We start from the raw sequence: 11,911 nt of genomic DNA, 5'->3' as shown, positions 1-11,911 counted from the left end.
CTGGTATGTCCGCACATCCATCTCAACATCCCCATTTCAGCCACCTTCATCTTCTATACATGTGAGTTCTTGACTGACCAACACTCTGCCCCATATAGCATAATCGGTCTGATCATCGCTCTATAGAACTTACCTTTAAGTTTCGGTGGCACAATTTTATCTCACAATTATAGCTACTAGTAGTAATGAAATGAATTTTTTTACCTATTTATATTATATTATGAACCTAAGTACTATTCTTAGAAAGATTCGCATTTAATTACATATCTTATACTTTTTTGGTCAAAATTAAAAATTTTATTTAACCAAATAGGTAGTATACACAAACTAGCTAAAATTGGCTCTAGAGCTAGAACTACAAAAATAACCAAAAGATCCTCTCCGTAAGACTATGCTGCAATAGCTAGACATCAAACTACACCTAACACCTTATAGGAAGGGATTAGATGCAACCAACTAATTAGCAGCAAGCTACTTCTACTGACAAGGAAAACAATTAATCTGATCTAAAACGTTTTTCCATTTGCACTGTCCTTGTCTTGCTATGTGCAACTGTAAGACAATATATCTAATCATGTCAGAACTATCTCTTTTTGTCTGTTGAAACCTGCGAGCATTCCTTCCAAGTATGATATATGGTAGCTGCAAATAGGAACCCCAGGATAGCAGATCTTGGTCTTTTGTTATTGACTATCTTTGAAAGCCACTTAACCTCTTCTTCCCACTAACATATTTGTCAACAATATCTGTCATATATATATATATATATATATATATATATATATAATATGCAGGACATTCAAAAAACAAGTGTGAGATTGTCTCCTCAGTGTTCAGAGAACACATTACACACCCTTTTTCAACCTGGTAAGTCTACCCTGGAGGGCTAGCCACGTATAAACTGACGTCTTGGGATCAATCCTTTCAGTAATGCGGGCGTCTTCCAAGGCACGTTCTGATAAAGTAATTGTTGACAGAGAAACTGTTAAGAGATTCTAAAATAGATGTTCAAGCAGTTAGCCAACTCCTAACATCAAATATTTTCCTTACCAACCAGCTTGCCTGCTTTGGTGAATTCATATTTGACAGATCTCTTCCTTTTATATAGAAATCATGAATCCAACGAACCAAGAGTTTATCTTCTTTCTTTGCAACTGCCCATAGAAGCTTATAAATGGCGGCATTGTTCCATAGAAATTTTTTTAGCATATTTAAACCACCAGTAGATCTAGGTCGACATAGCCTATCCCAAGCTACTAGGGCCCTTCTTTGAGTACTCATTGTTGCCGGTCCATAGGTTGACATAGCATATTTACATATCTTATACTAATTGTATACAAATTAATATGTTAGGCTCCAATTCTCATTTTCTCTTTCTTTTCTTCCTCCTCCAAATTCAATATAATAATTCCACCATTAAAGTTGAATATATACTATTAAAATTAGGGATTATGGAATAGACTGCAAGGACGAAAAAAAATTAGAGTTGTTAAGGACCAAAGGCATAATTCTTATGCTAACACAGTGAAGGAACAACTCATTGAACTTGAGCTTTGCCGATGATTTCATCAAATGTTTACAATCCCATTATGCGTAGGGTACCAAATTATAGCTACTAGTACTAATAAAATGTGGAGTTTTTATATATCCATATTATATTATGACTCTAATTATCATTCTTAGAAATGTTCACATTTAGTTACATATCTTATACATAATTATCAATTATATACAAAATAATATATTAGGCTCCAATCCTCCTTATTTTCTCTTCCTTTTCTTCCTCCTCCAAATTCAAACCTTTCACCTAAGCTAAATATAATAATTCCACCATTAAACTTGAATATACTATTAAAATTGTAAAAAATTATTTACAAGTTATATATAAGTTGTATATAAATTGTATACAAATTATATATTTTGACCGAATAAGTTATATATAAACTATATGTTTTGACCGAATTTATATATTATTTATAATAAAACTCTTGTTAAAGCAGATTAATACTGTCCTAATTTTGTATCTAGAAAAATTCCCATTGAAATGATCATAAAAATGAATTAAATAAATAAACTTTTTTCACTCTTAATTAGAAATTTTGGATTCAAATAATAAAATTAATCGATATTTGATCGAAAGTGCTATTTTCTTGAAGTTTATGAGATCTAGATTAATTAGGCAATCGGTTTATTCCGAATACAAAGACGTTATAAAAAAGGTACCAACAAAATGGAAAAAGAAAAAGAAAAAAAGAAAAAAGAAAACAAGAAGAAGAAGTTCGAAAACTGCACAAAAAGCAAAGAGTGCGTTCCCTATTTCGCCCTTTCCTCTTTGGTTTCACCACCACCACTCGCTCACTCCTCTCTCTCTCTCTCTCTCTGTAGAGCTGAGAGAAAATCAAATCAAATCAAACCCCCGTTTGATTTCATCCCTCTTTTCCGCTAGGGTTTCTGCACAAAGTTCCCTCCAGAAGCAGTTGAAAAGAAGATCAATCAGCAATGGATCCGGTGCCATCGAGCGCATCTCATGGAAATCTCGACGAACAAATTGCTCAGCTTATGCAGTGCAAACCCTTGTCCGAACAGGAGGTTCAATTTCCCCTTTCTTTTCTTTTTTCGGATCTGTGTTTGCTGTTCTTTATTTTCTCTTAAATTTCGTGCCTTTTTCTTGATATTCTGGTCTAAGATTTATGGGTTTGAGAATCAGATCCGTGTGTTCTTCATATATGTGTTGCTGGATTTCGAGATTTCGAAAAATTTCAGTTTCTTCTCAGATTGGATGTAGGGAAAACATGGAAATGTTCCTTCTAGTGCTCTTTAGTATCATTTTCCTAGAAATTCATATAAAGGGATTCAAGAAAATACTAGAGTGTCACACTAAGATTTGAACTTGTGATCTAAGGTAATCTTTGAACACCCTTTAACACTACACTAGAATATTTTCTTATGTCAAGGGTATACAACAGTTCATACATAGCAAAAATAGTTTGCTTTTTACCCTATTTGTGCAGTACAGTTTCCCCCCATGCTTCCTTTAGCCCCGCCACTGAATTGTAGTGAGTCAGACGTGCAGTGTACTTACCCTCATTTTTCTTTTCAAATTGTTTTTACTTTCCTTTTCTTCAGAATTCCAAGATCCAACGAAAAAAATAGTGAAGTCATAACCTTTTTAAGTGAAAAACTTGATCTTGTTTTGACAAGTGAGGGATATGTTAGTGGAAATGATCTCCATCTCCAATCCCCTGGGGGTTTGAGTACCAGATGACTCCTGAGTTCCGCATTAAAAGAAAATGAACTTGAATTTGTTTATGAGCTTGTAATTTTTTGATAAGTTCCTTCATGAGCTTGTAATTGAATCTGCAAATGCCCTAAAATAATACAATATCTGTAATTGGAAACCATGAAAAGATTGGTATTGGCTTATTGCAGAGTTGTAGATGAGTTTTCAGTAAGATTATGGCATACATTATTACAGAAGCTTGTATACAGGGAAATGAGTGCCCATGAAGCTTATAAAAAGGAGAGTAGAGGTCTATATTTAGGATACTTTGGGTCTTCTAGTGGAGTTGTTTTGTTTGAGCTTGTATATCTGAGCTTGTATTAGACTCTTATTTAATGGCTTGCTGCATGTTGCCCTTTTTTTATGGTGCGTGTGTTTTAGTCCTCCTCTTGTATTAGTGATAAAGGAGTTCATGTTGCTGTATAGGTAAGAGGACTATGTGAGAAAGCGAAGGAGATTCTAATGGAAGAGAGCAACGTGCAGGTATGATACCTTGATGATTGGTTATGTTCTCTTGCCTTTTCTTTTCACGAAGTACAAGTTTTCCCCCTCCAAACCAGACCAATATTATAATCTTTCCCACTAATTTCCTTACTTCTTCACAATTCAAATCCTTATAATATTCTACCAATCTCAATCTAATAGCTCTTTGTTATCCCCATAAAAGAGTCATAGGAGAAGAAAAATCAACTCGACAGGTCTTGGTCGAGATGAACCTAAGATGCTTCTGGAACCAGTGCTTTAGTATTAATCTTTTGGTAGTCATTGTAGGACATCATTATTTTAATAAATGATGTCCAGGCCGGTGTGCATGCAACTTAATGATTTATATGGCAACCTGTCTAACCCACAAGTACAGGTTGCCAGGTACTCCTGCTCACTAAGCTAGAGCAAATATGCTTGCACCAAGTGTTGTAGGTGGGATTCAAACTTGGTATTTTTAGATGGTTGCTCTCTTGGCTCAACCACTAGGCCATATCCACGAGGACTAAATTTGGAACATCTATTATGAGAAAGTAGTGTAAGGCCCAAACTATTCAGTGTACGATAGGCTGGATTTTGACTCTCCTTGTAATTTTATCATCTTAAAGATGCAGAGTGAGGTAATTCTTTCTTTTATGACATAATGTGATTAAGAATTGGAATATAATTTTAATGAATTCGAGAGCTTTTTCAAAACTATTCATTTTTAACTTTTTACATGTAATTAGTATCCAAAATATTCCCAACTCCGTGGATAGATTGATTATTGGATTTTCCTTATTGCAGCCTGTGAAAAGTCCTGTGACGATATGTGGTGATATTCATGGTCAGTTCCATGATCTTGCTGAGCTTTTTCGAATTGGTGGAAAGGTATCACATTTTCTTATTCTTTGCTTTCTCCTTTACGCATTTGTTCTTGGCGTAAGAGAGACTAGGGGCATGCTAGAGCAAGAAAAATTTCTTAATTGTCTTTTATTTGTCACAGCAATTCGTGGTGTCAGTGAACATTTTCGAGTATATTGGTCATTTGGTTGGGGAAGAATTTCTCTTTTCTTCAGAAAGAAGGAGAATTTTTCTTAATATGTTTTTAGAAGTGATATGCAATGTTGCATATACTGTTATCCAAGTGTTGAGACCTAGTTTTGTTGCTGGTCATGAAGCTGTGTTAATAATCTGAAAGTGAACACAGTACAATATAATCCATTTCACTAACTCAAGAGAGGTAAAGGGTGGCTTCTTTTCATTGCCATTGAGCAAACAAAATCAATATGCGATGGAAAGAAAAAAGAAAAAATTATCTTCGGAAATGATGTAGGATATGTTCAGTCACTTGATTATCGAGTTCTGAGGACTTCTTTACTGTTCAGGATATGAGCTACATAATGCTTGTTTCTAAGTGTGTTAATGTGTGGCTGTATTGTGACATGCAAATATGTAGTTTTAATGTTTCCAAGAAAGTGATTGCACTAGATTTGTTTTTCTTGCACGTCCTAATTTGGTTTTATTGGCAGTGTCCTGACACTAATTATTTATTCATGGGAGATTATGTAGATCGTGGATACTATTCTGTTGAAACAGTAACGGTAAGTTTCTAGCTCCTTTATTTCTTAAAACAAGTAGATGCAGTAATGATATATCAGTTGTTTATGATAAAGTCATGCAATGCTTGTAAACTTTTCCATCTCCCATATGCCTCTCTTGTATTTCTCGTGTTATACTTTTTCGGGACAGTACTTTTTTGCATGTGATCTCTTAGATTTGGAGAAATATCTTCAGTTCTCCGCTACCTGAAGTGTGGAAAGCTTTTTATTACTATATAACTATAATAGTTCACTTATGAATGGGCTGGTTTGGCTTGTTTGGCTTGTTTGATATTATGGGTTCACTGTTAGTTTTAGAAATTTGCATGTTGGAATGCAGGAACCCATAAGTTTTACATCGTTACAGACATAATAAATAGTTTTTCACTATCGTACTGGAACACCTTTTCACTACTGAGATGGGCTTAGTGTTATGTAGATGTTGCTAGTGATGGTCTCATTGACTATAAGCTCATCTGTTTTTCACTTTTTCCAGCTTTTGGTGGCTCTCAAAGTGCGCTATCCCCAGCGAATTACAATCCTAAGGGGTAATCATGAGAGTCGCCAGGTATACTTCATTCTTGACTTAAAGATCTCCCTGTCTCTACATTTTACATAAACCTCATCAAATGGATCCCTTTATGCAGTGAGTTACAAGAATTTATTCATTTCAATTCTGATTTTAATCTTGAATAGATCTGGTGGTGAGCGCTGATTGTTGCTCTGTCTCTTGCAGATTACTCAGGTTTATGGGTTTTATGATGAATGCCTACGGAAGTAAGTCTTCTTAATTTTTACTTCTTGTATGTTACATTGTATGGCCTCCTCTTCTTTGGCCTTGAGGTAGCAGGGAGTGGTGGGTTTGGATATTTGGATTAAAAAAATTCGTTGTCTTGGTATTTTCACAGTTAAGGGCGTGCTGTTTATATGTGAATTCTCTTAAAATGTCTATATCTAGGTTCCACAGCCTAAATATTATCATAGTAGTAGTTTTTTTCTAAATAAGGATTTTATGGTAGTTGTTTTTCAAGATATAGTCGTCATAGGTGATTCATCATTTAACTTCTATGAAATTGTAGTTGCTTTAATGGGATACTTCCCAATTCCCTCCATGGCCCGTGCATATGATGTAAGGTATAACTTATCTTGCGAATGTACAGAGTCGATATGAGTTCATAAAGTAAAAGGCTATGTGTCATGCTATATGATAATGATGGATTGAGTGTGGAACTCGAAACAATACTCCCTCTTTCCCGATTAAGATGATCCAGTTGGTTCGTGCAGATGTTGAGAAACGAAAATATTTTTATACCGGGGTTATTGGCGTATGTACTTTAAAATAAGTGTTGAAATGTGCATGTAGCATGTAGCATATGTTGATGTTCATGAAGTATATCAGTTTAAGAATACAGCTCTCAAGTCTGAAACGTTATTCTTTATTAAGCAAAAAACAGAGTAACTATTGAAACTTGCAACTTAGAATGCTTTTTGTTTATTCTAAAAGGAAAAGGTTAGAACGCATTTTCTTCCATTAGTAGCTCATCTTCAGTTCCCTTGTTCTGTAATATTTTGAGTCTTTTGGATGCTCTTCGAACTCGTCTTATTGTTAAGTTTAATAACAATAAATGTTTAGTAATTTTCTGTATTTTTATTTTACAGATATGGTAATGCCAATGTGTGGAAGACTTTCACAGATCTGTTTGACTACTTTCCTCTGACTGCTTTGGTTAGTATAATATCCTCCTTTTAACGTCTGTTAACGGATTACTTATTACATATTATGCAATTAGCTTTGTTTTTTGGGATTGATTTTGATCCGTAACACATGGTTCTGTGTTTTTTTAAAATTATTATGTATATTGCTGAGGTTATCCAAGTATTTTTCTGTGGATAATGTGATACGTTATTCCTTTTGCTTAATGCATTTATGTTTTTATTTTTGTAAATGGACCCAAAACATATTGAGATTATGAATTAGCAGAGTTCTTTATGCTAGGGTTATATATTCAAATATTCAATATATTGCCTTAAATGGACTTGTGTTCAATGTATGAAAGCCCTATGTGGGAACACATTTGCAAAACCCAAAATCAAAGTTGGAACTCGATGTGGCTTAAAGTGTTTTCAATTATCCTGAAAAAGTGGTTTAAAGAGTTTGCAAACTAAATCACTCATGCTCACTTAGAAGCTCTATCAAGTTGTTTTTGTTCAAACATGATTTCATTAGATTTAGAATCAAATGTGTATCAGCATAACCTTTTCCCAAAGCTACAACTTGGATATTTTGTTTGTTATAATTTTAATAGTAATCTTGTTAGGACTTAGGAGTACAGTTGGTGAACGCAGAAATTCATGTTAAATAAGATCAGACCGTCTTTAACACAATCTATTCGAAAAGTTCACACTGAAATCTGGTTTGTCCATAGTGTTCTCAAAGGAGCGGGGAAAGCCGAGTTAGATGAGAGGCAGGGATGGAATTTAAAAAATGTGGGTTCTTACTGATCAATCAACACATGCTTTCTTTGCCTATTTTGATTGAGATCAAATGGCTTTCCATATTACAGAGAGATTTATGTTCCTATCTATCTGGTGTTGGAGTTAAAGGGGAGAGGGAGGTAACTGTTGTATTTGACCTAGTACTTTGACATAAAACTGTAAATTGCTAGCCTGGCCACTATCAGGAAAAAAAACATAGCCACTAATATGTAAAAGAAACACCATAATTGTTGCTATTATGTTCAGTGTTTTTTAGCTCGAGAATTTGGATAGATGTTTAACACCCTAGGCAATCCTATATCGACAAAAATACATGATAAATATTGTATATAAGGAAGCAAGTCTTAGACCCTAGCGGCTCGTTTTGAAGCGGTGTTGACCTAAGTTCCAAATGGACATCGTCATTGTAGGTTGAGTTGCTACATATGATATCAGAGTGAGACTATGTGCAACCTTGAGCGATGGCGGGGCAAACCTTAGCAAGGACGCAGAGTTCCTGGGTACGTGATACTCTAGGCAAATCCCGCATCGGCGGAACACAAAAATGATGTTGGGTATTTAGGGAACAAACCTCAGACCTTGGTGATGTTTTTCCAAGCTGTGTGGATCTAGGTCTAACATGGGCAATATCATTAGTTGGACTGTTACAGGCTGTTACCTTGCTGTATAATTTCAGAAACTGGAAAATATGCCTTAAATACATTTTCTTATTAGTTAGAATTTTAGATTGTTGTCTTTGGTATGCAATTCTAGTCTTAATGGGTTCTTTTGTAGGTTGAGTCAGAGATTTTCTGCCTCCACGGTGGTTTGTCTCCATCTATTGAAACTCTTGATAATATTCGCAATTTTGACCGTGTACAAGAAGTTCCACATGAGGGTGCTATGTGTGATCTTTTATGGTCTGATCCTGATGATCGTTGTGGTTGGGGTATCTCACCTAGGGGTGCTGGATATACATTTGGCCAAGTAATTTGCATATCACTTGCCCTTTCATTCTCTCTGATTTATACGGGTATTTCTTATTTGTTCTTGTCAGCAAATAAAGCTTTTGCTATCTTGTCAATGAATTACAACAGGATATCTCTGAGCAGTTTAACCACACCAACAACTTGAAGCTAATTGCTAGAGCACACCAGCTGGTTATGGAGGGATTCAATTGGGCCCACGTAATTTCTCATTTAAATCCTTTTTCTTTATGTGAGTTTGTTTTGATCCAAGAGAACGAAAGATTGATGAGCGATGCCGGCGTTGCAGGATCAAAAGGTGGTTACCATCTTTAGTGCACCTAATTATTGTTACCGTTGTGGCAATATGGCATCCATCTTGGAAGTTGATGATTCCAGGGAGCGCACATTCATTCAGGTCTCTGCTTTTTTCTTTTCCTTCTTTTTTTTAGTTGGTCTCCCCTCATTCTGGTACAATTTTCTTTTATCAAGCTCAGACGAGTAGGTTTGCTAATTAGTTTACTGTATTATGTGCGCTCTATGAGAATTGCAACTGTTTGTGATGTCTAAAAAATATTTCTTTTGCAGTTTGAACCAGCTCCAAGGAGAGGGGAGCCAGATGTAACCCGAAGAACACCTGATTACTTCTTATGATGCGAATGCACAAACCTATTGATTTTTGTGCGGTAGGTCCTGCTGACTGCTTTATATGCTACGAGCCTTTTACCAGTTTGTAGTTTTTTTCCCGCTACGGTGGCGCTACTACTATGAAATGAAGCATGTAAATCAGGCATGTGATACTGAAACCTCATTGAGATGCTGTGAAGAGATGGTGAAGCCAGTGACAGAGGGTGCATGTATCATTTTTCCGCAGACAATATTTTCACTCTTTGGTCATATATTTTTTTGGTTAGATAGAAAGGACAATGATTTGCTTCGTGATAATTCTTGTCCCTTTACAAGGACAATTCCTGTCGTATAAGCGTTGTAGAGGTAAGATTATTTTTTTAAACACCTTTTAATGAGTGCTCGTGTAATTTTCTATGAGGTCACGACTCTATTTTGATTTCTCAAAGTGGTTTTGTTCAAGTTTGTTTGTATTTTCAAATCATGCTTGATAGTTGAGTTTGATCCTCAGGCAGACTGTTTACTTGTGTTTTTAGCGCCCGATATGGATAACTCGTACTATTTTATTTGATACTTCAAAATTGTTCTTTGTTTGTTACAAATATTGACAAGAGTGCGTTGCTCGCTCTAGTGGTAAGCACCCTCAACTTCCAACCAAGAGGTTGTGAGTTCGAGTCACCCCAAGAGCAATGTTGGGAGTTCATGGAGGGAGGGAGCCGATGGTCTATCGGAAATAACCTCTCTACCTCAGAAATAGGGGTAAGGTCTGCCTATACATTACCCTCTCCATACCCTACTAGTGAGATTATACTGTGTTGTTGTTTGCTTTATTTTCCTGCAACGTTTAGATGCTTCTTAGAGAAATAATAATGGAAGTTTGGTTTTCTATAAGAATCGTTTATACGTGTGTCTCCAAGCAATTTCGTAATAATGTTGGTGAAAAATTTATCTGCACCACTAAATTATTTTAGTTAAACATGGTTAAATAATATAGAGGTAAAAACATATACTCTTTAATTTACCATAGTTAAGTGGTAGAAGTACATGTAAAGGATACAATGTCATATATTCAATGATTTCGTGTATTTGTGGGTGAGTTTATTCCTATTGACAAATGTGAGCAGGGAGAAAGTGTTCATTACTCTTATGGGTCGTTTGATTAGAAGGTTAAGGGTTAATAATTTCGGGACAATGCGAGATTATTTAGTCTTTTGATTGAATTTTTATTTTTTCGGTATAAATAATCTAGGAATCAGTTATATCATAATTGTGATATTACTTTTATAACACATTCAACGTCGGGATAGCTTGTAGACATTGAAATTTTAAAAGATCAAGTTTAATCCTAAATTTAAGAAACTACAAGACTATTGAAATCTTAGGAGTCTATCAGGGTTTTTTGAAGGTTACTCTACCATAAATCCTAATGCACACACATATTCCCTTGAAAAGGGGTCTCAAAAATCTCATAAACTCTTGGAATATTCACAAAGAGATCAAAATATAGCCGGATACTTCTTGACAATCAAATAGTTCAAGAAGCTGGAGATCAAATACATCCCCAGGAGGTCTGCATCATCCTACATCCGAGAAATACGCTGCTTCAACCCTCGAATCACGAAGATAATCAGGAGAGAAGAATCAAGGGAGAAACAGAATTGTACTCACAATTGATTAGTAAAAATAAATTTCTCCTATTTTGTGATTGCATTTTATTTTTTATATCTTGAAAATTTATTGCAAACATAGCTGATCCCGGGATAAAACAATCAAAAGACACAAGTGCTCCTCTAAAACTCTTCTCCCAAAGTCCTTTAACAAGGCCAATGTTAACATTAAAAGTAAAAATTTATTCAAGTTTATTTATTATAAAATCAAACATATGTTTTGCATTGCATATATTTCATTTTTAATTTAATGAACAAACATCTACTGACTAGAGTATATTCATTAACAATCTAGTCATTATTTAATTTTGGTATTATAATTTCAGTATAACTTATTAAATCAAACGATCCTTAGGAGTTACTGTGTGCTTCTTTGTGACTTTATCTTACTCCCTTTGGTTCATTTTAGTTATCATGGTTACTAAAAATAATTGGTACAAAATATTTATCATTTTAGAGAATCAAGATTGATGTGATCAATTTTTGTCCTTCGGATTAATTGTTTTTCAAAGTAAAAAAAAGTTGATTACATCGCGTAGAAAACCTAAATGTGAAGAGTAAATAAGAGTATAATAGTCAAAAAATCCTTCTTATTAATAGTTTCTTAAAAAAAATATATTAAAAAGAAACACAACAACTAGTAATATAGATCATAGGAAATACATTTTTTCCCTTAAGCCAGCAGCCGATTGCATAAGAAAGTACTGCTGGAGATATTTTGTTTTCAACTCTAATTAGCCTAATGAAACGTATTAGTATAATACTTATACACAAGGATCTCTTAACAAATTCTATGTGAACATGTTTTTAAAACAAATATCATATCTGCAACAA

General features: G+C 34.7%; 1 protein-coding gene across 2 annotated transcripts; it reads left to right on the top strand.

Moving 5' to 3' along the window:
* The first annotated feature begins 2,299 nt into the window (after window positions 1–2,299).
* LOC104105461 (serine/threonine-protein phosphatase PP2A catalytic subunit) lies at window positions 2,300–9,872 on the top strand. Of its 2 annotated transcripts, XM_009613773.4 has the most exons (11): window positions 2,300–2,589; window positions 3,707–3,763; window positions 4,550–4,633; window positions 5,275–5,346; window positions 5,840–5,911; window positions 6,080–6,120; window positions 7,003–7,069; window positions 8,614–8,805; window positions 8,916–9,005; window positions 9,094–9,201; window positions 9,372–9,872. In XM_009613773.4, exons 1-11 carry the CDS (start codon window positions 2,500–2,502, stop codon window positions 9,435–9,437), a joined length of 939 nt encoding a protein of 312 aa, XP_009612068.1. In that variant the 5' UTR covers window positions 2,300–2,499; the 3' UTR covers window positions 9,438–9,872. The 2 variants fall into 2 exon arrangements, with proteins under 2 accessions (XP_009612068.1, XP_009612069.1); XM_009613774.4 differs by lacking the exon at window positions 8,614–8,805.
* The last annotated feature ends 2,039 nt before the right edge of the window (window positions 9,873–11,911 follow it).

This window comes from Nicotiana tomentosiformis, chromosome 1 (assembly GCF_000390325.3).
Source record: "Nicotiana tomentosiformis chromosome 1, ASM39032v3, whole genome shotgun sequence".
Lineage (NCBI taxonomy): Eukaryota > Viridiplantae > Streptophyta > Magnoliopsida > Solanales > Solanaceae > Nicotiana > Nicotiana tomentosiformis.
This window is presented reverse-complemented; position numbering and strand designations above follow the sequence as displayed.